This window comes from Chlorocebus sabaeus, chromosome 15 (genome assembly GCF_047675955.1).
Source record: "Chlorocebus sabaeus isolate Y175 chromosome 15, mChlSab1.0.hap1, whole genome shotgun sequence".
In the NCBI taxonomy this organism is placed as follows: Eukaryota; Metazoa; Chordata; class Mammalia; order Primates; family Cercopithecidae; genus Chlorocebus; species Chlorocebus sabaeus.
Genome location: NC_132918.1, coordinates 4,007,508 through 4,034,270, shown reverse-complemented (window position 1 = coordinate 4,034,270; position 26,763 = coordinate 4,007,508). Strand labels below are relative to the sequence as shown.

The following is a 26,763-nucleotide window of genomic DNA, read 5'->3' as shown; positions in this document are numbered from 1 at the left end:
GACCATCCTGGCTAACACGATGAAACCCCGTCTCTACTAAAAATACAAAAAATTGAACCAGGAGAATGGCGTGAACCCGGGAGGCGGAGTTTGCAGTGAGCCGACATTGTGCCACTGCACTCCAGCCTGGGCGATAGAGCGAGACTCCGTCTCAAAAAAAAAAAAAAAAAAAAAGAGATCAAGACCATCCTGGCCAATATGGTGAATTCCCGTCTCTACTAAAAACAAAAAAATTAGCTGGGCGTGGTGGTGTGTGCCTGTAGTCCTAGCTACTTGCGAGGCTGAGGCAGGAGAATCGCTGGAACCCGGGAGGCGGAGCTTGCAGTGAGCTGAGATCACTCCAGCCTGGCAACAGAGCAAGGCTCCATCTCAAAAAAAAAAAGAAAGAAAGAAAGAAAGAAAAGAGTAGGTGCTATACTCATCTTTATCCTACTTTAGATGACCCAGAAACCTCATTCAGCCCTTCCTTTTTGTTATTAATAAATAAAGAACTTCCACTCATACTCATATATGCTAGCTCATTTGATCCACATTGCAAACCTGTGAGAGAGGCAGGGTAACTATTATTATTTTCCAGATGAATGAACTGTGATTCAGGAAGATCAAGAGCCTTGATCAGAACATAGCCTCTTAATGCAACCACTTCTATCTGTTGAGCTCTTGGTTTCATTGCCTTGAGTTTAGCAAGCTTGGCAGGAAAGGGCGAAACTCACCGGTCAGGCCAGGTATCAGGTTAGGTATTGAAGAGGGAAACAAAGTGGGTGTCAATCCCTGCAGAATTGACCCACTCTATAAATGCCTAAACCGGTTTCTCGCCCTTGGTCAATGTTATTTGGGTGTTCCTCACCATCACTATGAAGCAGCTGGAAAAACAGGATAGAAGCTCCTATGATGTTGTAACCACAAAATAAAGATTAAACAACAACAAGAAAAAGTCGGGCGCGGTGACTCACGCCTGTACTCCCAGCACTTCGGGAGGCCGAGGTGGGCGGATCACGACGCCAAGAGATCAAGACCATCCTGGCTAACATGGTGAAACCCTGTCTCTATTAAAAAAAAAAAAAGTTAGCTGGGCATGGAGGCGGGCGCCTGTAGTCCCAGCTACTCGGGAGGCTGAGGCAGGAGAATCAATTGGACCCAGAAGGCAAAGGTTGCAGTGGGTGACACAGCAAGACATCTCAAAAAAAAAAAAAAGGAAAAAAGGTCTGGTTTACCAGATCCTTACCTGGAGTGAAGAAGGTTTCAAGGGAAGTTTCCCTTGAAGTTTTTGTCTGTGAATGTCATTTTATATCTCCTATCCCCTGGTGTTACATATAAAATGCAAGAGATAGCATCTTTGCCTTTATTTCCTAAGTTCTAGTTCCTTCCTTCCTTCCTTCCTTCCTTCCTTCCTTCCTTCCTTCCTTCCTTCCTTCCTTTCCTTCCTTCCTTCCTTCCTTCCTTCCTTCCTTCCTTCCTTCCTTCCTTCCTTCCTTCCTTCCTTCCTTCTTTCTTTCTTTCTTTCTTTCTCTCTCTCTCTCTCTCTCTCTCTCTCTCTCTCTCTCTCTCTCTCTCTCTCTCTTTCTTTCTTTCTTTCTTTCTTTCTTTCTTTCTTTCTTTCTTTCTTTTTTGTAGGGGAAGGGGAGGAGCGCCGGTTGTGGGGACACTTGCTATGTTGCCCAGGCTGGTCTCAGACTCTTGGACTCAAGCAGTCCTCCCCGTCAGCTTCACAAAAGGCTGGGATTACAGCTGTGAGCCAACACACCCAGCCTACCTGGTTCTAGCTTTAATCCCTCCATTTCAGCTAGTCACAGTGGCTTACATCTATAATCCTAGAATTTGGGAGGCCAAGGCAGGAGGCTTGCTTGAAACCAGGAGTTCGAGACCAGCCTGGGCAACATATGGAGACCCTGTCTCTACAAAAAAATTAAAAATTTGCTGGGTGTGGTGGCTCATGCTTGTAATCTTAGCTACTCTGGAGACTGAGACAGAAGGATCACTTGAGCCCAGAAGTTCCAGGTTCCAGTGAGCCATGATTGTGCCATTGCCCCCCAGCCCAGGCAACAGACCAAGCAAGAGAGAGAAAGGAAGGAAGGAAAGAAGGAAGGAAGGAAGGAAGGAAGGAAGGAAGGAAGGAAGGAAGGAAGGAAGGAAGGAAGGAAGGAAGGGAGGGAGGGAGGGAGGGAGGGAGGGAGGGAGGGAGGGAGGGAGGGAGGGAGGGAGGGAAGGAAGGAGGGAAGAGGAAATAAGCAGTGCCTGGCGCGGTGGCATATGCCTGCAGTCCCTGTAGCCCTAGCTACTTGAGGTGGTGGGGAGATGGGGAGAAAGATGAGCTGAGAGCATGGTTTGAGGCCGGGAGTTTGAGGCTGCAGTGCGCTGTGATTGCACCACTGCACTCCAGCCTGGGTGGCAAAGCAAGACCCTGTCTCAAAAATAAATAAATAAATAGACTGGGCGCAGTGACTCAGACCTGTAATCCCAGAACTTTGGGAGGCCGAGGTGGGTGGATCACCTGAGGTCAGGAGTTTGAGACCAGCCTGGCCAACATGATGAAACTCTGTCTCTACTAAAAACACAAAAATTAGCTGGGTGTGGTGGTGCGCACCTATAGTCCCAGCTACTCGGGAGGCTGAGGCACGAGAATCACTTGAACCTAGGAGGCGGAGGTTGCAGTGAGCCAAGATCGTGCCACTGCACTCCAGCCTGGACAACAGAGTGGGACTCGGTCTCAAAAAATAATAATAATAATAAATTAATTTTAAAAATACAAAAATTAGCCAGGTGTGGTGGCAGGCGCCTGTAATCCCAGCTACTTGGAAGACTGAGGCACAATAATTGCTTGAATCTGGGAGGCAGAGGTAGCAGTGAGCCGAGACCGTGACACTGTAATAGAGCCTGGGTGACAGAGTGACACTCTGTCTCAAAAAAATAAAATAAATAAAATTTACAGTTAGAGCCTCAGTTGATGGCAAACTCTAGTTGCATGATGAATAAAACATCTGAACCAGGGCAATTTTCAGAGTGATAAGGATGCTATTAATAAGCCTGGGAGTTTGAGGCTGCAGTGAGCTGTGATTGCACCACTGCACTCCAGCCTGGGTGACAAAGAAAGACCCTGTCTCAAAAATAAATAAATAAATAAATAAAATTAACAGTGAGAGCCTCAGTTTATAGCAACCTCCAGGTTCATGATGAATAAAACATCGGAACCAGGACTGTTTTCAGAGTGATAAGGGTGCTATTAATAATTATACCAAGACAAAGGTACAAACTGGGACTGTCACAGGCAGGATTGGACTTGGGATTTCCTTAGCGATAAGCCATAGCAAATGATTAGCTTCCGGTGTCAGAAAAAAGTTATAGTAAAAGCTGCATACTGTGTGTGAGCAGATACAGAGTCCCAAACCTAGCGCTAACCAGCTGTGTGCCCTTAGGCAGGTTACTTTACTTCTCTGAATCTCAGTTCCTTTAAATTATAAAATTGAGGTAGAATTAACAGCTACTTCAGAAGACTTATAAGGTCAGGTGTGGTAGCTCATGTCTGTAACCTCGCATTTTGGAAGGCTGAAGCAGGCGGATCGCTTGAACACAGGAGTTCAAGACCAACCTGGGCAACATGGCGAAACCCCATCTCTACCAAAAATACAAAAATTAGCCAGGCATGGTGGTGCATGCCGTTAGTCCCAGCTGCTCGAGAGGCTGAGATGGGAGCCTCAGAGGTGATCACCTGAGCCCGGAGAGCTTGAGGCTGCAGTGAGCCATGATCATGCCATTACACTCCAGCCTGGGCGACAGAGTAAGACTCTGTCTCAAAAAAAAAAAAGAAAAGAAAAGAAGAATTATAAAAGGACTCCTAAGGCCAGGTGGTGGCTCACACCTGTAATCCCAACACTATGGGAGGCCAACGCAGGAGGATTTGTTGAGCCCAGGAGTTCAAGGCCAACCTGGGCAACATCATGAGATCCCATCACTAAATTTTAAAAATTAAAATAAATAAATGGCTCCTGAATCTAAATCCAGAACATTCTGAGATTACTGTGGAATACAAACAGAATGTAAAAAGTGAGCTTTTCCTTTTTTGTTGTGTTGTTTTGGTTTTTGCTTACTGTTTTTTTGAGATAGGACCTCATGCTGTCACCCAGGCTTAAGGGCAGTGGCACAATCATAGCTCACTGCATCCTCAAGCTCCTAAGCTCAAGCGATTCTTCTGTGTTGGCCTCCCAAAGTGCTAGGATTACAGGCTTGAGCTACTGCACCCAGCCAAAGAGCTTTTTCTTATTGCTCTAAGATCACCAGAAAAAATGTTCAGATAGGAATCCTTGGCTTTTATTGCAGCCTTAACTAGTTTGAGAATTTGATGAAAATTCTGGACCCCTCCCCAGGACAGACACCCAGCATTTTGCATGCAACTTCAGGAGCCTCTTACTCCCATACCCCAGATCAACATAAACTCTGGAAGGAAGTGCTGTCCAACAGAAATACAACATGAGGCGGGCACAGCGGCTTGGACCTGTAATCCCAGCACTTTGGGAGGCTGAGGTGAAAGGATTGCTTGAGCCCAGGAGTTCAAGACCAGCCTGGGCAACATGGTAAGACTCTATCTCTACAAAAAAATTTAAAATGAAGCAGGTGTGATGGCACACACCTGTAGTCCTAGCTACTTGAGAGGCTGAGTGGAGGATTGCTTGCGCCTGGGGGGTTGAGGCTGCAGTGAGCTGCACGCCAGCCTGGGCAACAAAGTGAGACCCTGTCTAAAAAAAAAAAAAAATTGCCGTGTGCAGTGGCTCACACCTGTAATCCCAGCACTTTGGGAGGCCAAGTTGGGTGGATTACCTGGGGTCAGAAGTTCGAGACCAGCCTGGCCAACATGGCAAAACCCCATCTCTACTAAAAATACAAAAATTAGCCAGGAGTGGTGGCACATGCCTGTAATCCCAGCTACTTGGGAGGCTGAAGTAAGAGAATCGCTTGAACCCAGGAGGTGGAGGTTGCAGTGAGCCGAGACCGCACCACTGCACTCCAGCCTGGGGGACAGAGCAGGACTCCTTCTCAAAAATGAATAAATAATAACAAAAAAAATTTTTTTAATTAAAAATAAAATTAAAAACTTGCAGCCCTAAAAGTTTACCTCCTAAATGCAGTTTTAATCATTTACCTCTCCCCTTTTTCCATCCACGTCTACCTTTTCAGTTTCCATAGATTTCAAATAGCCCTCTAGGTATGAGGATAGATTCTGAGAAAGGAGAAATGGGAGGGGCTTTGAGACTCTGAAAGAGAGAGCCACTGTGGAAAGCTACTAAGCACTAGGCAAGAGATCCCAGCAAGGGAGTCTTTGTTTGGGATTTGACCTGCTGCATTTCCGAACGTTTTCTTTCAGTGTTGGCCTGAAAGCTGATATTTAGACAATAAGCCCCAGCCATCAAAATTCTCATCTCATTTTCTTTTTTTTTTTTTTTTTTATTTTTTTTTATTTTTTTATTTTTTTATTTTTATTTTATTTATTTTTTTTTTTTTTGAGACGGAGTCTTGCTCTGTGCCCCAGGCTGGAGTGCAGTGGCGCGATCTCGGCTCACTGCAAGCTCCGCCTCCCGGGTTTACGCCATTCTCCTGCCTCAGCCTCCCGAGTAGCTGGGACCACAGGCGCCTGCCACCTCGCCCGGCTAATTTTCTTGTATTTTTAGTAGAGACGGGGTTTCACTGTGTTAGCCAGGATGGTCTCGATCTCCTGACCTCGTGATCCGCCCGTCTCGGCCTCCCAAAGTGCTGGGATTACAGGCTTGAGCCACCGCGCCCGGCCCTCATCTCATTTTCTTATCATGAGACTCCAGCTGTGCCTGGGGACTGACGCTTATTAGGTTTCTAGTTCAGGGTCTCCTGGATTAAATAAAAGGAAGAGGACCAACTGCTTGGGGCACGCAGATCTGAATGGGACACAGCTGTTTTTCTAGCCATAACAGAAATAAAGTCATGCTCCATCTTTTCTATAGTATATACAATTTACAAAATGCTTTACTTATGTTTCATTACATAATAGCCTGAGGTCAATATTATTTTGATCTTCCTTTTGCACGCAAGGACCTGTGCTCAGAGAGGTTAGGTAATTGGAGCTGGCTTTGAACCCAGGGAGTTGGATTGGCCTACATAATGCGCCCCCAGTGAACACCCTGCCCAGGCCACCACCCCATGGCCATTCAGAGGCGCTTACCTGTAATTCTCCCCAGCTGTCCATCGTACATCTCTCCAACAAACCCAGATATGTGGGCTCCTAGACTTACTCCGATCATGTAAATGTCATCAAGAGAAGCTCCTTCTGCCTGGAATTTCAAGAGGTCCATCATTATAAATTGTAAGGGGCCAAGGAATTAACAACATTTGTAGAAATTTCCTGGCTGTTGACTTTGGAGAAGTAATTCTAAGCACCTTACATCTATTATCTCATTTAAAGGTCACAACACCCATGCAAAGTAAATACTATTCTTTTGATTATGCAGATGAAGAAACTGAGGCCCCAAGTTGAAGTAATCTGCCCCAGATCAGGCAACTGGGGAGAGAGCAGAGCAGGATTCAAAATAGTCTGTCCGCCGGGCACAGTGACTCACACCTGTAATCCCAGCCCTTTGGGAGACCAAGGTAGACAGATCACCTGAGGTTGGGAGTTTGAGACCAGCCTGACCAACAGGGAGAAACCATGTCTTTACTAAAAATACAAAATTAGCTGGGCGCGATGGCTCACGCTTGTAGTCCCAGCATTTTAGAAGGCCAAGGTGGGCGGATCATGAGGTCAGGAGATCAAGACCAGCCTGGCCAACATGGTGAAACCCCATCTCTACTGAAAATACAAAAATTAGCTGGGCATGTTGGCATGTACCTGTAGTCCCAGCTACTTGGGGGGTTGAGGCAGGAGAATCACTTGAACCCTGTAGGCAGAGGTTGCAGGGAGCCGAGATTGCACCACTGCACTCCAGCCTGGCGACAGAGCGAGATTCCATCTCAAAAAAAAAAAAAAAAAAAAAAAAGAAGAAGAATTGAGGAAGCTCTAGGCATTTAAACCAAGAACTCCTAGACAGAACCTTTCCTACCTGTAAGGCACCTTTACTGTGAGCGAGAAAAAAATGTCCCTTCCTCAAGACACTTTGTCATCATCTGCTGGAAATTTATCATAACAAATATATAAATCTACAATGTCACAATGACAAGGGTGCTCCCTTACATGGGTGCCCTGTGCAGTGCACAGCCTAACAAACACCTATGGGCCTTTTGCACAGCCCCTCATCCCACCTTCCCTGGGGCTTATTCACATTTGCAAAATGTTGCAAAATAGGCTTCCTGCTCACTGTAGCTATCTCTTGGCTTTAAGCCCTCAGGTAATGGGCCGGTTTCAACATAGCTCTGAATCATCCACAAGAATTCTCTTACCAACATCTGGTCAATAAATTCCTTCAAGACCAAGGCTACTTTTCTGGTCTTACTAGAGGCATGGGTGTATATTAAAGTTGTAGCTCCTCGATTCCAATCAACAACAACTACGTTCATGTCTTCAACAGAGAGCAAACCCTTTACTAAGTCCTCCATCCAAACAGGAGGGGAGCCTGTTATCCTTAATCCATGGACAATGAAGGTGGTTTTCTTGGTCACATTCAAGTTCCCAAAAGCTGAGGAGTTGACGGTTTGTGCGCAGGTCAGGTTTCTCCTTGTGTAGAGCATCAGCCTCACGTTTAGTGCCGTACCAACCACTGCACTGTGAAAGCTCAGCCTGGTGAATGAAGGACATGTTTCTTCTGTGTCTGAAAATAAAAATGAGATGGCATCACGACAGGTCTTTCCTTAGTTGGGTATCAAGCAAGAGTGTTGTTCTATATTTGTAGGAGTTCTTATGTTCCTGATAGGACCTGGGTAAGAGCTGGATCCAGTTGAATTAAGTTGCAAAATCATACATACATATTTTGAGACAGGGTCTCACTCTCACCCAGGCTGGAGTGCAGTGGCGCAATATCAGCTCACTATAACCTCCACCTCCCAGGCTCAAGCAATTCTCCCACCTCAGCCTCCCTGAGTAGCTGGGACTACAGGCACACGCCATCATGCCCGGCTACTTTTTGTATTTTTTCATAGAGACAGGGTTTCACCATGTTGGCCAGGCTGGTCTCAAACTCTTTCGACCTCAAGTGATCCACTCACTGCAGCCTCCTAAAGTGGTAGGATTACAGGCCTGAGCCCACTGCACCTGACTGCAAAACCATATTTGTTTTTTTCTTGTTTTTGTTTTTGTTTTGCTTTGTTTTGTTTTGTTTTCTGGAGACAGAGTCTCACTCTGTTGCCCAGGCCCGAGTGCAGTGGTATGATTTCAGTTCACTGCAACCTCCGCCTCCCAGGTTCAAGTGATTCTCATGCCTCAGCCTCCCAAGTAGCTGGGATTACAGGCGCTCACCACAATGCTGGGCTAATTTTTGTATTTTTAAAAGAGATGAGGTTTCAGCATGTTAGCTAGGCTGGTCTCGATCTCCTGACCTCAGGTGATCTGTCCATCTTGGCCTCCCAAGGTTCTGGGATTACAGGCATGAGCCACCATGCCTGGCCAACAAAATCATATTTGATCCAGAGCTTGTATGTAGTGACCTCTTGCTTCATCAGAAAACCATTCTTCCAGCCGGGTGTGGTGGCTCACACCTGTAATCCCAGCACTTTGGGAGGCCAAGGCAGGTGGATCACGAGGTCAGGAGATCGAGACCATCCTGGCTAACACGGTGAAACCCTGTCTCTACTAAAAATACAAAAAATTACCTGGGTGCTTTGGCGAGCTCCCATAGTCCCAGCTACTCAGGAGGCTGAGGCAGGAGAATTCACCTGAACCCAAGAGACAGAGTTTGCAGTGAGCCGAGATCATGCCACTGCACTCCAGCCTGGGTGATAGAGCAAGACTCCGTCTCAAAAAAAAAAAGAAAAAGAAGAAGAAAACCATTCTTCCAAATCCTATCCTCCTTCAAGGTTTAACCCAAAAACCACCTTAATGAAGCCTTCTCTGACCCTCCCAACCATAAGTACTATGCTTCACCCCAGAACTCCCAAAACGCCCTTTATGCACCTCGTTGATGACACAATGGAAACCCACTTTCAGGCATGCATTATAGGTATCTATGTACATATGTGTCTATCCTGCTAGAACACAATCTCTTTGAAATGGCAGCTCATTACTTATATATCCCTCATAGTGCCCAGCACGTGGTAAAGGACTCAATAACATGTGGAACAGCAAGTTATCCCCAGCTCCAAGTGGGAGATGATGAGTATCTTCTGTAAGATACTCAGAAGGGGCAAGGCACTACTGATGGCCATTCTTGGTGGCCAAGAGCAGAAAGGGAAGGCTGTTAACATGCAATGGGCCAACAGAAGACAAGAGTGCCCTGGGAAACATCTGTCTGACTTCCTCCAATAGGAATTCAGGAAGCATTTGCTCTGGGTCCCTGTTCTCAATGAATCTTCATTTGCACATCCAGGAATTATTCTCCTTCATTCGAAGCCTCAGAGTAGCCTTCGTCTTGGGGTCCCTGCCCATCTTTAATAACCTGAGTCTGTTCATGTATGCATTTATTGAAACTTTTCACAAAGGCTCTGGTACTCAGGAGTGAGTGAAGTTTCATAATAGAATCAGCACAAAACTGACCCCCCAAATAAATAAATATGTAAATAAATAAATAAATAAAAATTAAATGAACTTAAAGGAAATTTACATGTGAGTAGATGTTACTTGTTGGTTACACTTAAATTGATGGTTCTTATCGTTACTTCACAATTAGTGAAATTTGTTCCCAGAAAACACCGTCTGTAGGATTTCTGCTTTCATGAAGTTAAAAAGACTTATCTAGGACTAAAAGCTTCCTATTTTATGTATTTATTTATTTGATACAGAGTCTTGCTCTGTTGCCCAGACTGGAGTGCAGTGGTGCAATCTCGGCTCACTGCAACCTCCATCTCCAGGATTCAAGTGATTCTCCTGCCTCAGCCTCCCAAGTAGCTGGAATTACAGGCACCTGCCACCATGCCCAGCTAATTTTTGTATTTTTAGTAGAGACAGGGTTTCATCATGTTGGCCAAGGTGGTCTTGAACTCCTGACCCAGGTGATCTGCCCGCCTCAGCCTCCCAAAATGTTGGGATTACAGGTGTGAGCCATTGTGCCCAGCCAAGCTTGCCATTTTAAATAATTTTTCTTGGTATCTGAAAATTATCTGCATCCTCTGTTTAGTGCTCAAAACTGTGGTAAATCAGGTAGATAAATAATCGAGACTCTATCTCTTAAAAAAAAAAAAAAGAGTTAGGGAGGCTTTGAAATCCCTCATCCTAGAAAACAGGTGGTTAATGTTGAACCCCAAATGCACGCAATCCTCCTTTTACTCCACTGCATCAAGTAGCATGTGTAGTGAGGCATGCTCGTGATGTAAACATTTCCTCCACTCATTAGCCTCTTTCATTTCCTCTTCCTGTAAGTTGCATGCTCCTGGGAACACGGACTTGCCTAGTTGTAGAGAAAGACCCAGAGCAAAGAGTTGCCTGTGTAATTAGTCATCTTCTTATTGGTCAGGAAGTGTCTTGGGGTAGGGCTGAGTCTCTCCTTCTTAGCTATCAGTAAGGCTGGGTTTTGTTCCTGGATGTACAACTGACTCACCAAGTGGCCTGGGGAAATTATGTCATCTTTCACTTGCCACGTATCTGCCTAACATAGGAATCCTGGGGAGACTAATCTGAATGAGATCATACTTGAGAAGACAAAGATTCATTTCCCAAGAAGAGGACTGTTTAATTGTCTGGTTCTGTGTTTTGTTTTGCGTTTTGAGACAGTGTCTTGCTCTGTCACCCAGGCTGGAGTGCAGTGGCACGATGTCGGCTCATGCAACCTCTGCCTCCTGGGCTCCAGCAGTCCTCCCACCTCAACCTCCCAAGTAGCTGGGGCTACAAGCGCACACCACCATGCCTGGCTAATTTTTATATTTTTTGTAGAGACAGGCTTTCGCTATGTTGTCCAGGCTAGTCTTGAACTCCGGGGCTCAAGCGATCCACTTGCTTCGGCCTCCCAGAGTGCTGAGATTACAGCATGAGCCTCCATGCCCAGCCCTACATAATTTTTTTTTAAGACTTAGTTATTTTTGTAATGGCACTGTCCCCTGGAGAAGTCCATCGTAAGTATTGAGTGAAATAGATTTCCTTGGTCCCCTAAATACTAAATATTATAAGAGCTTTACCTATATTATCTCTCATCCTCAGAGAATATGTGCAATTCATTCCAAAAGAATCTACTCTATCCTAGAATCTATGTCAGGTGGCATTTTAGAGGAAGAATCAGTCAGTAATGAAATAATACACACAAATAAATATAAAACTGCTACCTGTGATATGTGCCATGTAAAGGAGATAGAGTGTAAGATGAGAACTTAAATAGGGAGCTTGGTCTGGTCTGGGAATCAGGAATCTTCTTTCTCTTGCATCCTCTGAAAATAATGAGTATCTAAATGCCAACAATGGGGGATTCTTTTTAAATAATAAAAACATAACATCAAAGTATGATAACATCACAGTTGGGCAAATTCAAGTTACCCAAACTATTAAGCTTTATTTTTGTAGTTTTTTTATTTTATTGCCTATACTTAATGTTTCAGGTGTTATGTTCTTTTTAACTTTATATGCCCCTTTTACCTTTAATTCCACCAAATTTTATATATATATATATATATATATATATTTTTTTTTTTAACAGAGTCATGCTCTGTTGCCAGGCTGGAGTGCAGTGGTGTGATCTTGGCTCGCTGCAACCTCCACCTCCTGGGTTCAAGTGATTCCCCTGCCTGTCACCCGAGTAGGTGGGACTACAGGCGTGCGCCACCATGCCCAGCTAATTTTTGTATTTTTAGTAGAGACGGGGTTTCACTATGTTGGCCAGGCTGGTCTCGATCTCTTGACCTTGCGATCCTCCCGCCTCAGCCTCCCAAAGTGCTGGGCTTACAGGCGTGAGCCACCGCGCCCAGCCTCAAATGATATTTTTATCATAACTGGGCTCTCTTTTCATCAGCATTTGCCTCTTTATCCTTTTTATCTTCTGAATCCCTTTATTTCCTTTATTTTACAGACTTTTTTTTTTTTTGAGACGGAATTCCACTCGGTTGCCCAGGCTGGAGTGCAGTGGCGCGATCTTGGCTCATTGCAACATCCGCCCCCTGGGTTCAAGCGATTCTCCTGCCTCAGCCTCTCAAGTAGCTGGGATTATAGGTGCCCGCCACAATGCCCAGCTATTTTTTTGTATTTTTAGTAGAGATGGGGGTTTCAACATGTTGGCCAGGCTGGTCTCGAACTCCTGACTTCAGGTGATCCACCCACCTCAGCCTCCCAAAGTGCTGGGATTACAGGTGTGAGCCACCACACCTGGCCCCATTTTATGGATCTTATATATAGGATCAAATTGGGTTTTATTTTATGACCCACTCTCAGATCTTTTAAAAAAGATAAATGAGTATATCCTTTTACATTTACTGGCAATAACATATACTTGGAGTCGTACCCACAGAAGTGCCTAAGACCTGCCTTTCAGAGAAACTTCTGGAAGAAGCACAGCTGAGTTGGCCGATAGCCCATGAAGTCATGGCTCCTGATGCTGCTCCCCACCAGTCACTGAGCCAGGCCAGGCAGGTCATTCCTGTCCCATGTGCACTCTCTACTTGGAAACTTTGGCTCAAGGAATCCCCATCAGTCTGGCTGAAATACCCTCAGAACTGTGCTGGGGTCTGAGGCTCTTCCTACCCAACTTTTCCTTTCTCCTCTCCATTCTCAGGTGCCAAACTGCCCGCATCATGGTGTGAAGCCTCCCTCTGCCTATTCCCACTCCCTCCTCCTTTATCCTTCACACTCTCTGAAATAGATCTCTTGCACATCCATCCCATCTTCTCAGAGGTCCCACATGGACACAACTGAATTGAATTCTGCAATGCTATATTTTCCAGGGTTAGTGACTTCTAGGTTCACTATCTTTTGCTTTATGGATTGTCTTCTTCTTTTTTGTTGTTATTTTCTCGGGGGTTCTTTTGTGTGTATGTATTCTTTCTCATATTGGGAAGTTTATAGCTTGTTTTAATTCTTCTGGTAAACACCTTGATAACTCTATATGAAATATTTACGGCTGGGCCTGGTGGCTCACTCCTATAATTCCAGCACTTTGGGAGGCCGAGGTGGGTGAATCACCTGAGGTCAGGAGTTTAAGACCCGCCTGACCAACATAGTGAAATCCCATCTCTACTAAAAATACAAAAATTAGCCAGGCATGGTGGTGTGTACCTGTAGTCCCAGCTACTCAGGAGGCTGAGACAGGAGAATTGTTTGAACCTGGGAGGCGGAGGTTGCAGTGAGCCAAGATCTCACCACTGCATTCTAGCCTGGGCAACAGAGCAAGACTCCCTCTCAAAGAAAAAAATAAAATAAAATCCTTTTTCATGGAATGTAGATGTGTGACCTGTATGCCAGAAGTAGACTACATGCAGAACTGTTCCAGACTGAAATACATTTATCCACGCTTAATTATTCACCAACATGCAACCCCTGGCAAGGATTTCTGGGCATCTGGAAACTGGATTTCCAACTCGGAGTGCGCTGCCCACTTCTGCCATGTGTTCTGCTGCTGATCTTTGTCAGAACAGCTCTTTCCTGACTCTACTCTAGCCCTGGCGTTAGTACCTTGAGACAATATCTAATGATTATTTGTGATATGTGACGAGGACATTAACACACTTAATACTTCTCTCCACTAAGCGGACTTCTACCTTCTGATTTTTATTAGTTATAACATTATTTTTAGCTCACCTGGTGATTCCTTATATAGTTTCAACATAAATATTTAAGCCTCTGTGTATTGATATATCAGTCACAGAGTTTCTGTTCTATTTACTGTATCTGTTCTATCAACTCATTCTCTACCAAGAAAAATGAGAAAGTTAATACACCTATATTGCCTCTCAAATCTTCCTTGATCCTTCCTTCAGAATACATACATACACCCCTAGAAACACGCACTCTCTTCCCATTGTCAAATACAGTCGATTCTCGTTATTTCTGGATCTTTCTTTCTTTCTTTCTTTCTTTCTTTCTTTCTTTCTTTCTTTCTTTCTTTCTTTCTTTCCTTCCTTCCTTCCTTCCTTCCTTCTTTTCTTTCTTTCTCTCTCTCTTTCTTTCTTTCTTCTTCTTTTTTTTTTGTTTGTTTGTTGAGACAGGGTCTCACTCTGTCACACAGGCTGGAATGCAGTGGCACGATCACAGCTCACTGCAGCCTTGACTTCCTAGGCTCAAGCAATCCTCCTGCCTCAGCCCTGAAAGTATCTAAGACTACAGGCAAGTGCCACCACATCCGACTATTTTTTTTTTTAATTTTGGTAGAGATGAGGTCTTGCCATGTTGCCCAGGCTGGTCTTGAACCCCTGAGCTCAAATGATTCTCCTGCCCCAGCCTCCCAAAGTGTGGGATTATAGGTGTGAGCCACCCCACCCAGCCACATTTGTGGATTTCTTTTTGGTTTTGGTGTTTTATTTATTATTATTATTATTATTATTATTATTTTGAGACAGAATCTCACTGTGTTGCTTAGGCTAGAGTGCAGTGTCGTGATCTTGGCTCACTGCAACCTCCACCTCTCGGATTCAAGCAATTCTCCCACCTCAGCCTCCCGAGTAGCTGGGATTACAGACATGTCCCACTACGCCTGGCTAATTTTTGTATTTTAAGTAGAGACAGGTTTTCGCCATGTTGGCCAGGCTGGTCTCCAACTCGCGACCTCAGGTGATCAGACTGCCTTAGCCTCCCAAAGTGCTGGGATTACAAGCGTGAGCCACCGTGCCTGGCCATATTTGTGGATTTCTTATGTGCAAATTTATTCATCACCCCAAAATCAATACTCGAGGAACCTTTTCAGTCATTCATGGACATGTGTAGAATGGCAAAAAAATTGTGTTGCCTGACATGCATAATCTCAGCTGAGGTCAGAGAGAGCAACACTCTGCTTCTTATTTGTTTCAGCTCTTACACTCTAAACAGGTATCCTTTTCACGGACACTTAGGTGACAGTCACTTAGTGCCACGTTTTTTGCTTCCTGTGCTTTTTCTTTTTTCTTTTTCTTTTTCTTTTCTTTCCTTTTTTTTTTTTTTTTTTGAGATGGAGTTTTGCTCTTGTTGCCCAGGCTGGAGTGCAGTGGCGTGATCTCAGCTCACTGCAACCTCCACCTCCCAGGTTCAAGCGATTCTCCTTGCCTCAGCCTCCTGAGTAGCTGGGATTATAGGGGGCCACCACCACGCTCCGCTACTTTTTGTATTTTTAGTAGAGACAGGGTTTCACCATGTTGTCCAGGCTGGTCTCGAACTCCTGAACTCAGGTGATCCACCCACCTCAGCCTCCCAAAGTGCTGGAATTACAGGCATGAGCCAACATGCCCAACCACTTCCTGTGCTTTTTCTTGGTTATTTCACTGTTTAAAATGGTGTCCACTCATAGGTTTATTGCAGCACTATTCACAATAGCAAAGATATGAAATCAACCTAAGTGTCTATCAACAGATGATTGGAAAAAGAAAATATGATGTATATATACAATGGAATACTATGTACTCATAAAAAAGGATGAAATCATGTCTTTTGCAGCAACATAAATAGAACTGGAGGCCGTTATCTTAAGTGAAATAACACAGATGCAGAAACACAGATACTGCGTGTTCTCACTTATGAAGGAGAGCTAAATAATATATCTAGGGCTGGGCATGATGTCTCACGCCTGTAATCCCAGCACTTTGGGAGGCCAAGGCAGGCAGATCACTTTAAGCTCAGGAGTTCAAGACCAGCCTGGGCAACATGGTGAAACCCTGTCTCTACTAAAAACACAAAAATTAGCTAGACGTGGTGGTGCACTCCTGTAATCCCAGCTACTTGGGAGGCTGAGGCAGGAGAATTGCTTGAACCTGGGAGGCAGAGGTTGCAGTGAGCTGAGATCATGCCACTGCACTCCAGCCTGGCCAACAGAGCAAGACTCCACCTCAAAAATAATAAATAAATAAATAAATAAATAAATAAATAAATAAAATGGTGCCCAAGCATAATGCTGAAGTGCTGTCTAATGCTTCGCAGCAGGAGAAGGCTATGATGTGCCTTATAGAGAAAATACATGTGTTAGGTAAGTTTCATTCAAGCATGAGTTAGAGTGCTGTTGGCCATAAGTCCAATGTTAATGAATCAACAGTATGTATTAAATCAGATGCCTTTAAACAGAAACACACAGAAAGTTATGTATTGATCCACTGACAAAAATATTGTGACCAGAGGCTTGCAGAAACCTAACCTTGTACTTCCCCTAGGAGCAATGGTTCAGTATTTGCTAAGTCAGTGTTTGAGGCCGCTTAACAGGACATAACTAACACAAATAACGAGAACAGGCTGGATATAAAAATTATCTTCTGGACTCACGCCTGTAATCCCAGTGTTCTGGGAGGCCAAGGCAGGAGGATTACTTAAACCCAGGAGCTTGAGACCAGCCTGGGCAACATAGCAAGACTCCATCTCTATTTTTTTTGTAATTATCTTCTGAAATCATGCTGCTCCAGTTATGTAGTTTTAGTTCTATAAAGTACATGTCCATTGCTCACTGAGTCCTTTTCCTAAGCTTCTCCCTTCACCACTAGGTGACTGGCTCTTGCTGTCTTTTTTTTTTTTTTTTTTCTTTGAGGCAGAGTTTCTCACTCTTGTCTCTCAGACTGGAGTGCAATGGCATGGTCTTGACACACTGCAACCTCCACCTCCAGGTTCAAGCGATTCTCCTGCCTCAGCCTCCCATGTAGCTGGAATTACAGGTACATGCCACCACGCCCAGCTAATTTTTGTATTTTTAGTAGAGACGGGGTTTCACTGTGTTAGCCAAGCTGGTCTCGAACTCCTGACCTCAGGTGATCCACCCGCCTCGACCTCCCAAAGTGCTAGGATTACAAGCTTGAGCCAACATGACCGATGCTCTTGCTATCTTTTCAAGGAGAGTTCATGGTTAATATAATCCCTAAATTCGTTTGTATCTGGGAATAAATTCCTTAGCCTAAATGATGACCTGGCTTTGGACCATATTCTTTCCTTCAGGAAAGATCAATATTCTATTTTCTTGTACTGAATTTCACCCTGGAGAATTTTCCTCACTTTTTTTTTTTGTTTTTTTTTGAGATGGAGTTTCACTCTTGCCACTCAGGCTGGAGCGCAATGGCTTGATCTCTGCTCACTGCAAACTTTGCCTCCCAGGTCGGAGCTATTCTCCTTCCTCAGCCTCCCCAGTAGCTAGGATTACAGGTGCCCACCACCATGCCTGGCTAATTTTTGTATTTTTAATAGATGTGGCATTTCACCATGTTGGCCAGGCTGGTCTCGAACTCCTGACCTTGGGTGGTCCTCCTGCCTTGGCCTACCATGGTGCTGGGATTACAGGCATGAGTTACTGAGCCTGGGCAAGAATTTTCTCCTTTTTCTATCACTGCGTTTTTCCTACCACATTCCTGAAGCATTATTTCCTTTTTCCAGAAAAACTCCCCACTGATGTAGAAGCTCCAGGATAATTTATCTGTTCCACCCATTGTATTCTCAGTGCCAAGAACAGGGCCTGGTTCAGAGTTAGCATCAATAAATGTTGATTGAACAAATGAATATCAACATGTTAGCATGTTCTGCAGAGACCAGATCCTCCGAAGTGTTGGAATTACAAGTGTGAGACACTGAACCCGGCCTCATTCTTTAAATATTCATTTCTGTTGGTATTTCCGAAGTCATCAGGTACTTGTATGCCTTCAGAAAGCAAAACCCTTTTGAGTTATTTTATTGTTATGGTACAAAGTCAAGGTTGTTCAGGGGTAGTGCAACAGAGCACATATAACCAGTGACCACAGAACATGTTAAAGTGGTTTTTAAAGCTTAACTTCTTCCATTAGAGTTTATCTGAAACAGGAGACATTTTGCCTGTCCTTTTCAAACTACTCTGAAATTCAATTACTCTGAAATACCATTTCCTGTTGATCATTGGAAAATTACAGTTGGATGAGTGGTGTTTCCAATATACTTTGATAAGGAATTCAGACTCCTATTTAGAACAGGCATGATTATCATTTATTCCTTTCTATCTCTTAAAAGAAAAAGAAACATATCCAGGTAGGATACCAGGGCAATCTGACTGTAACTTCTTTAGCATAACTGTGCCTGAGATGTTTTCTTGCAATTTAATGCATGGTCTCCTGCAGACCAAATCTGGCCATGCCCATTTATATATTGTCCATGGCTACTTTCCTGCTCTAAAGGCAGAGTTGACTGGTTATGACTAATGGTCCATAAAGCTGAAAATATTTACTATCTGTCTCTTTACAGAAAATGTTTGCCAACCCTAGTCTAATGTCCTAAACACAAATACAGGCCAAGCATGGGTGGCTCACACCTGTAATCCCAGCACTTTGGGAGGCCGAGATGGGAGGGTCCCTTGAGGGGAGGAGTGCGAGACAGCCTGGGCAATATAGTGAGATCCCATCTCTACAAAACCAAAAAACAAAACACGACCTTGGAAAGAGCGTGAGTTTTGGAGTCAGACCTAGGTTTGACATCCAACTCCACTGCCTATTAGCTATGTGACCTCTGGTAATTAATTGCCTAACCTCTCTGGGCCTCAGCTTTGCATCTGTAAAATAATCATAATAGGCCAGGCATAGTGGCTCACGCCTGTAATCCCAGCACTTTGGGAGGCTGAGGCAGGCGGATCACTTAAGGTCAGGAGTTCGAGACCAGCCTGGCCTACAGAATGAAACCCCATCTCTACTAAAAGTACAAAAAAAAAAATTACCTGGGTGTGGTGGCACATGCCTGTAATCCCAGCGACTTGGGAGGCTGAGGCAGGAGGATCGCTTGAACCCGGGAGGCAGAGTTTGCAGTGAGTCGAGACCCAGTCACTGCACTTCAGCCTGGGTGACAGACTGAGACTCTATCTCAAAAATAAATAAATAAATATAAATAAAAATACAAAAATTAGCCAGGTGTGGTAGTGCACACCTATAATCCCAGCTACTCAGGAAGCTGAGGCAGGAGAATCACTTGAACCCAGAAGGCAGAGGTTGTGGTGGGCCAGGATTGCGCCACTGCACTCCAGCCTGGACGACAAAGTGAGACTCCGTTTCAAAAAAAAAAAAAAAAAAAAAAATTTCTAAAGCTCAGCGTGGTGGTGCAGGCCTATATAGTCCAGCTACTTGTGAGGCTGAGGCAGGAAAAACACTTGAGTCCAGGGTTCAAAGCCTGCCTGGGCAATATGGCAAGACCCATCTGTTTAAAAAAAAAAAAAGGCTGGGCACGGTGGCTCCTACCTGCAATCCCTGCACTATGGGAGGCCGAGGGGGGCAGATCACGAAGTCAGGAGATCGAGACCATCTTGGCTAACACGGTGAAAACCCATCTCCACTAAAAATACAAAAAATTAGCTGGGCGTGGTGGCAGGCGCCTATAGTCCCAGCTACTCAGGAGGCTAAGGCAGGAGAATGGTGTGAACCCTGGAGGTGGAGCTTGCAGTGAGCCAAGATTGCGCCACTGCACTCCAGCCTTGGCGACAGAGCGAGACTCTGTCTCAAAAATAAAAAAATAAAAATAAAAAATTCCCGCCCGGTGCTGTGGCTCACACCTATAATCCCAACACTTCTGGAGGCCAAGGTGGGAAGATCACTTGAGCCCAAGAGTTCAATACCAGCCCAGACAACAAGGTGAGACCCTGTCTCTACAAAAAATCAAAAAGTTAGCTGTGTGTGGTTGCACATGCTGGTGGCCCCGGCTACACTGAGCCTGTGGCAGGAGGTTGGTTTGCACCCAGGAAATCAAGGCTGCAGTGAGCTGTGAGCTGTGAGCTGTGATCACACTACTGCACTCCAGCCTGGACAACAGAGTTAAGACCTTGTCTTAAAAAAAAAAAAAAAAAGAAAAGCTGCCTATGCTGTCTCAGCTACACACTCAGCTCTGGCTTCTTAGCTTCTACCTCATTTTGGAGGAATTAATTTTATTTCCCACATTTCTGATTGGGAGAAAACCTCTTCAAAGAGAGGAGACTCCTCATTCATATCCAAAGAGGTATCTGTGTAAAAAGAAGACAGAATTGTGGACAGAGGAGAGGAAGTTCTGAGATTCTACGACAGTCAATAAGCAAAGGTGGGAATTGCTTGAACCCGGGAGACGGAGGTTGCAGTGAGCCAAGATCATGCCACTGCACTGCAGCCTGGGTGACAGAAAGACTCCGTCCCCAAAAACTAAGGTATCTCAGACCTGTGGTTGATGAAGGTGCCTTGGACCCTTTGGTCCACTGACCTCCAAATTTATATGACAGAAGTCCTACGTGACAGAATTTCACATCAATTTCATGTCCTACATGAAATTAACCTTGATGTGTAGTGCCCAGTCAGGAAGTAAAACTGCCCTGACTCATACTGCTTTTTAATCTGGAGTTTTGCTTTCTAAGGTGTGCTTGAGCTTCTTCCCCTCCACCCCACCCCCAAACATGACAGATGTGTATTGATAATTTCTTTGGAACAGAGGTCCACAGTCAGGTTTACTGACTTGATGCTGCCTGAAAGTATTTACGGAAGGCAGGGCACAGTAGCTCACGCCTATAATCCCAGCACTTTGGGAGTCTGAGGAGGGTGGATGGCCTGAGTTCAGGAGTTTGAGACCAGCCAGGCCAGCCTGATCAACATGGTGAAACCCCGTCTCTACTAAAAATACAAAAAATTAGCTAGGCATGGTGGCGGACACCTGTACTCCCCAGCTACTCGGGAGGCAGAGGCAGGAGAATCGCTTGAATCTGGGAGGCAGAGGCTGCAGTGAGCCGAGATTGCGTCACTGCACTCCAACCTGGGCAACAAGAGGGAAACTCCCTCTCCAAAAAAAAAAAAAGAAAGAAAGAATTTACTGAAACCCAGATAAAGATTAAGAGATACATTTTCAAGTATTCTGCATGGTTGGCAATGGATGTTAGTATCTGGGATACAAGTTCATTACGCGTTGATGCCAAAATGTTCACAGTAACCTATGCTTGAGCACACTCTTATGCTTGCCTGAAAACACTGTTCCAAAGGAATTTCCAAAAGTCCAAGAAATAAAAATCTGAAGATTTTTTTAGGCCAGAAACTTTGCCTTCCTTGTGTTAGAAAATGAGTTGGGGCCGGGTACAGTGGCTCAAGCCTGTAATCCCAGCACTTTGGGAGGCCGAGGCAGGCGAATCACCAGGTCAGAAGATCAAGACCATCCTGGCCAACCTGGTGAAACCGTGTCTCTACTAAAAATACAAAAATTAGCAGGCTGGGCACGGTGGCTCACGCTTGTAATCCCAGCACTTTGGGAGGCCGAGGTGGGCAGACCACAAAGTCAGGAGATTGAGACCATCCTGGCTAACACAATGAAACCCCATCTCTACTAAAAATACAAAAAATTAGCCAGGCGTAGTGGCGGGTGCCTGTAGTCCCAGCTACTCGGGAGGCTGAGGCAAGAGAACGGCGTGAACCCGGGAGGCGGAGCTTGCAGTGAGCCGAGATCGCGCCACTGCTGCGCCACTGCACTCCGGCCTGGGCGACAGAGCAAGACTCAGTCTCAAAAACAAAAAAAAAAAAAGAAAATTAGCTGGGCGTGGTGGTGGACACCTGTAGGCCCAGCTACTTGGGAGGCTGAGGCAGGAGAATTGCTTGAACCCAGGAGGCGGAGGTTGCAGTGAACTGAGATCGCACCACTGCACTCCAGCCTGGCCGACAGAGCAAGACTGTCTCAAAAACAACAACAACAACAAAAACCAAACAAAAAAACTCATCCTAGGCCGAGCATGATGGCTCACGCCTGTAATCCTAGGATTTTGGGAGGCTGAGTTAGATGGATCACCTGAGGTCAGGAGTTCCAGACCAGCCTGGCCAATATGGTGAAACCCCGTCTCCACTAAAAATACAAAATTAGCTGGGCATGGTGGCACATGTCTGTAGTCCTAGCTACTTGGGAGACTGAGGCAGGAGAATCACTTGAATCTGGGAGGCAGAGGCTGCAGTGAGCCAAGATCGCGCCACTGCACTCCAGCCTAGGTGAGACAGAGCAAGACTCCACCTCAGAAACAAAACAAAACTCATCCTGAGCCAGATTGTGAAAGGATTACAGTTGGACAGGGTCAAACCTTGTAAAGCATTTGTTTCGCCAGGTGTGGTGGCTCACACGTATAATCCCAGCACTTTGTCAGGCTAAGGCGGGTGGACCACAAGGTCAGAAGTTCAAGACCAGCCTGGCCAAGATGGTGAAACCCCATCTGTACTAAAAATACAAAAATTAGCTGGGCATAGTGGCGGGTGCTTGTAATCCCAGCTACTCTAGAGGCTGAGGCAGAGAACTGCTTGAACCCAGGAGGTGGAGGTTGCAGTGAGCCGAGATCACACCACCGCACTTCAACCTGGCAACAGAGTGAGACTCCGTCTCAAAAAAAAAAAAAAAAAAAGAAAAGAAAATATTTGTTTCTTTTTTACCCTGGGCAGAGACAGGCAAGAAGCATATGGGCAGATTGCCCTCTTGATTGGAAGGATATGTCTGCTTTTAACCACTGGCTGTGTTTCTTTAGGATGCAACCGAGAAAATAAATGAGATGCCAGATTTTCTCATTCTCATTTCTGAATCATGTGCATAAATATGCACATTCACACCCCCTCATTCACCTTTGTCAACTTGTTAGAGAAAGATGAGTCACCATACAGGAACAGTTCTAAATCATTCTAGAGGATTACAAATACCTGAGGAAATAATTCTGGTTTTGGCACTAAACACTTTTCTCTGGGAAAATATCTACCTAGTTTTACAGTTGCTAGGGCCAAAATATTGATAGCAGAGTAACTTCAAAAAAGACTTATGTCAAGCAGCCTTAATTTAGAACAATATTTTGAAACCTGTGTTTGTTGTACCACCTGTAGCTGAAAAACCCTGAGGGCTTGTTAAAAATGCAGATTCCAGGCCAGGCACAATGATATGTGCCTGTAACTTCCAGATACAGACAGGGCGAGAAAATTTTTGAGACAGGGTCTTGTTCAGCCAGCTGAAGTGCAATGGCTACTCAGAGGCACAGTCATAGCTCACTGCAGCCTCCAACTCCTGGGCTCAAGTGATCCTCCCGCCTCGGCCTTCCCAAGTGCTGGGACTACAGGTGTGAGCCCCTAGGACCAACCAGAAAAGTGTTGAAAATGTAGATTCCAGGATCTCACTCCAGACCTACTAAGTTTGGATTTTTGGAGGTGGAGTGCATTTTAATCAAGACCTCAGGGGATTCTAGCGTACTTTAGTTTGTTAGCTGTTGCTTTGTTCACTGGGAAGATTATGGCAAACATTCCTAACATGGTTTCACAAAGATTAGAAAACAAAACAAAGATCTCTGAAACTGAATGACTTGTATCCTTGGGATTTCTGAAGCTCATTTTAATGCTTGGTAATTTTTGGACTGCAAGCAGAAGGGAAAAACAGAAAGTGCATGCATTTGAGATTAATAATGTCTGCTACCGGATGAATATTATCCAACACCCTCCCTAATGAAAGTTCCAAGTTTATGGTTTCCTAGACACTGAGAAGACTAGAATTAGCTTACAGCTATAGTATTTTTTCCCTTCTACGTACAGAAGTTTATTCTTGTGTGTCTCTGTCTGCTGAGATTCTATCATGCAGCAGTGACAGTCTTCTAGAATCATGTAAAACAAGACTTTACTTCTGAGAAGATGCTAAGGAAAAGGAAGGTCACAAAAAAGTTAAGTTGCTGTTTTTTCAACTTTATAAATGGAGATGTACAATGAAAGACTGGAAGAAGGTACCCACAAGCCATCTCATGTTTTTGTGTTAGGGTTGGCCCTGACCCACTTAAGACACCTACCTTTATATTCTTTTTTTTTTTTTTTTGAGATGGAGTCTCACTGTGTTGCCTAGTCTGGAATACAGTGGCACGATCTTGGCTCACTGCAACCTCTGCCTCCCAGGTTCAAGAGATTCTCCCGTCTCAGCCTCCCGAGTAGCTGGGATTACAGGCGCATGCCACCAGACCCGGCTTATTTTGTATTTTCAGTAGAGACGGGATTCACCATGTTAGCCAGGCTAGTCTTGAACTCCTGACCTCAGGTGATCCATGCGCCTCGGCCTTCCAAAGTGCTGGGATTATAGGCGTGAGCCACTGCGCCTGGCCATTTATACTCATTTTTTTAAATTTAAAAATGATAATAGGCCGGGCGCGGTGGCTCACGCCTGTAATCCCAGCACTTTGGGAGGCCGAGGTGGGTGGATCACGAGGTCAGTAGATTGAGACCATCCTGGCCAACATGGTGAAACCTCCTCTCTACTAAAAATACAAAATTAGCCAGGCGCAGTGGTGCACTCCTGTAGTCCCAGCTACTTGGGAGACTGAGGCAGGAGAATCGCTTGAACCAGGGAGGGAGAGGCTGTAGTGAGCTGAGATCGCAACGCTACACTCCAGCCTGGGTGACAGAGTGAGATTCTGCCTCAAAAAAAAAAAAAAAAAAAAAAAGATAACAAACATATACTTTAAAATATCGAATTCTCAGTTAAAAATATCATCATTGGTATGATTTTAACTTCTAGAAAATCAACTTCAAAACCATATATAAAGAAAAATTTATAGGCCAGAAATCCTAATACTATTTTTCCATTTCCCTTCTAAACTTTATTCACATGCATACATACATGATTTTAACATAGTTGTAATCATAGTTTACCAACAAATTTAAGTTCTACTTTTTCTATTTGGCATTACTTTAAAAATGTTTGCTTATTTCTGCATAACATCAGAATTAGTTTAAAGGCTACTTTAAAAAAATTAAGTTGATATACTGTCTTTTATCCATTCCTGTATATAGAAACATTTTGGTTATATCTAGTTTCAAGTTACTGCAAGTAATATAGTTAGACTTATCTCCGCATAGGAGGCTTTTCTCTTTTAAAAGTTATTCATTTAGAATAAATTCCCAGCAGTGGTTTTACTAGCTTGAAGTACAGGAACATTTTTATGGGTCTGAATATATAACATATTTACCCTTTGCCCTTCAAAAAAATTATATCAACCTTCATTACCATAGCTATCTGAAACAAAACTGAATACTTAAAAAGGTTGCAAAGTGTCGAATTTTATTTTTTTAAGCATTTCACTTTATTTTTGTTACATTATCAGGTACATTAGGGTTTTAATTTTGATTTCCTCATTATGATTAACAATTTTTAAGTTATAAGTATGCCAGGAACCATTCCAAGTAGTTTATCTATATTAAATTTTGTTTTCTCTAAGAATAATTTAAATAAACTCTCGATGTATGAAAATATAAAAACCAACCCTCAATATATTAAATACAAGATAAATTTTTATATTTCCAGAAAATAAATCATCTCATTTCACAGAACTAGAAAGGCATAGATAAAGACTAAGAAAGAAAATAAGACTTCTAGATTTTACAGCAGATTTGATTGTTGTACATAAGAAGAAATTAATTTGAAGACATAATAGCTTCTTTTATTATTGAGAATTTTTTTTTTCCGGATTAGAAAGTTCATCTAACCTGTATCTTTTTTTTTTTTTTTTTTAAAGGAAAAGCTAAGGAAATGATATAGGCTTCCTATATCTTTTTCCTTAAAAACGACTCTATGGAACTTAAAAAGTTCACTGAAGGAAGTGGAATGATGACATGCAAAATGACAACACAACTAATTCTATTTTTTAAGCAGTTAAGAAAACCAGTTAGTAAATAACCTACCTGATCTTGCCAAGCACATCAAACTGATGAATAAGTAGAATCTCAACATATGGAAACTGGAGAGATCGTGTGTCACATTCACAAGAATGATTTACTTCGCAGAGGCTTAAGAGTTTCCACTGCGGGATTTTGCTCACAAGTGAGCTCAGATGACTCAGAGGTGTGGTGACAACAGGAAGTTCCCTAGGGACTGACTGCAGGCAGTCCCAACCCTTTCAGGAGCTTTGACTCCTCCTCTTTTCAATAAAAGGTCAGTTACTGTCTACTTTATACAATTTTATGCATATCTTAATATTATAATCTGCATTTGCAGAATGACGAGTTCAGAATAGTTTCATTCTTTGTGGGCGGTTTATTAGTTGTTTGGCTTGGTGTGTTGAAATCCAGTGTGACTTGAGATCTTTTCCCCCTTGGTTCCTGTGAATGAAATAACAAACCCAGTTTGTATCTGTTGGCCTGTATATACAAAACCAGTTTTTACATTAATTCATACACTCATTCATCATAGGGCAGTCTTCAGATTTTATTAAGAACATTTCATTAGGTCCAATTATATAACTACTTTTGCCAAAATATATGTATGCTTCAGATTAAAGGAAACTTTTTTTGGTATCATATCTCTTTATTTGTATTTCTTCCCATCTAGAATTTCTACATCTCTAATAGTTCTTTTTTAAAAAGGAAAAATAGGCTAGCGTGGTGACTCACGCCTGTAATCCCAACACTCTGGGAGACTGAGGCCTGCTTGAGGTCAGGAGTTTGAGACCAGCCTAGCCAACATGGCGAAACCCTGTCTCTACTAAAATTACAAAAATTAGCGAGTGTGGTGACACGCACCTGTAGTCCCAGCTACCTCAGGAGGCTAAGGCACAAGAATTGCTTGACCCCAGGAGGCAGAGGTTGCAATGAGTCAAGATCACATCACTGCACTTCAGCCTGGGCAACAGAGTGACTGTCTCAAAAAAT

General features: G+C 43.9%; 1 protein-coding gene across 3 annotated transcripts in view; it reads right to left on the bottom strand.

Moving 5' to 3' along the window:
- LIPH (lipase H) overlaps window positions 1-26,098 on the bottom strand; it is a 56,395-nt gene extending 30,297 nt beyond the window's left edge. The window contains exons 1-3 of one of the 3 annotated variants that reach the window (XM_007971854.3): window positions 25,798-26,098; window positions 7,396-7,763; window positions 6,185-6,293 (exon numbers count right to left, since the gene is read on the bottom strand). In XM_007971854.3, coding sequence (XP_007970045.2) covers window positions 6,185-6,293; window positions 7,396-7,763; window positions 25,798-25,846 — 526 coding nt within the window. In that variant the 5' untranslated portion in view covers window positions 25,847-26,098. The remainder of the gene's footprint in view (window positions 1-6,184; window positions 6,294-7,395; window positions 7,764-25,797) is intronic. The other 2 variants (XM_007971853.3, XM_007971852.3) reach the window with 2 other exon arrangements.
- Window positions 26,099-26,763: the final 665 nt, after the last annotated feature.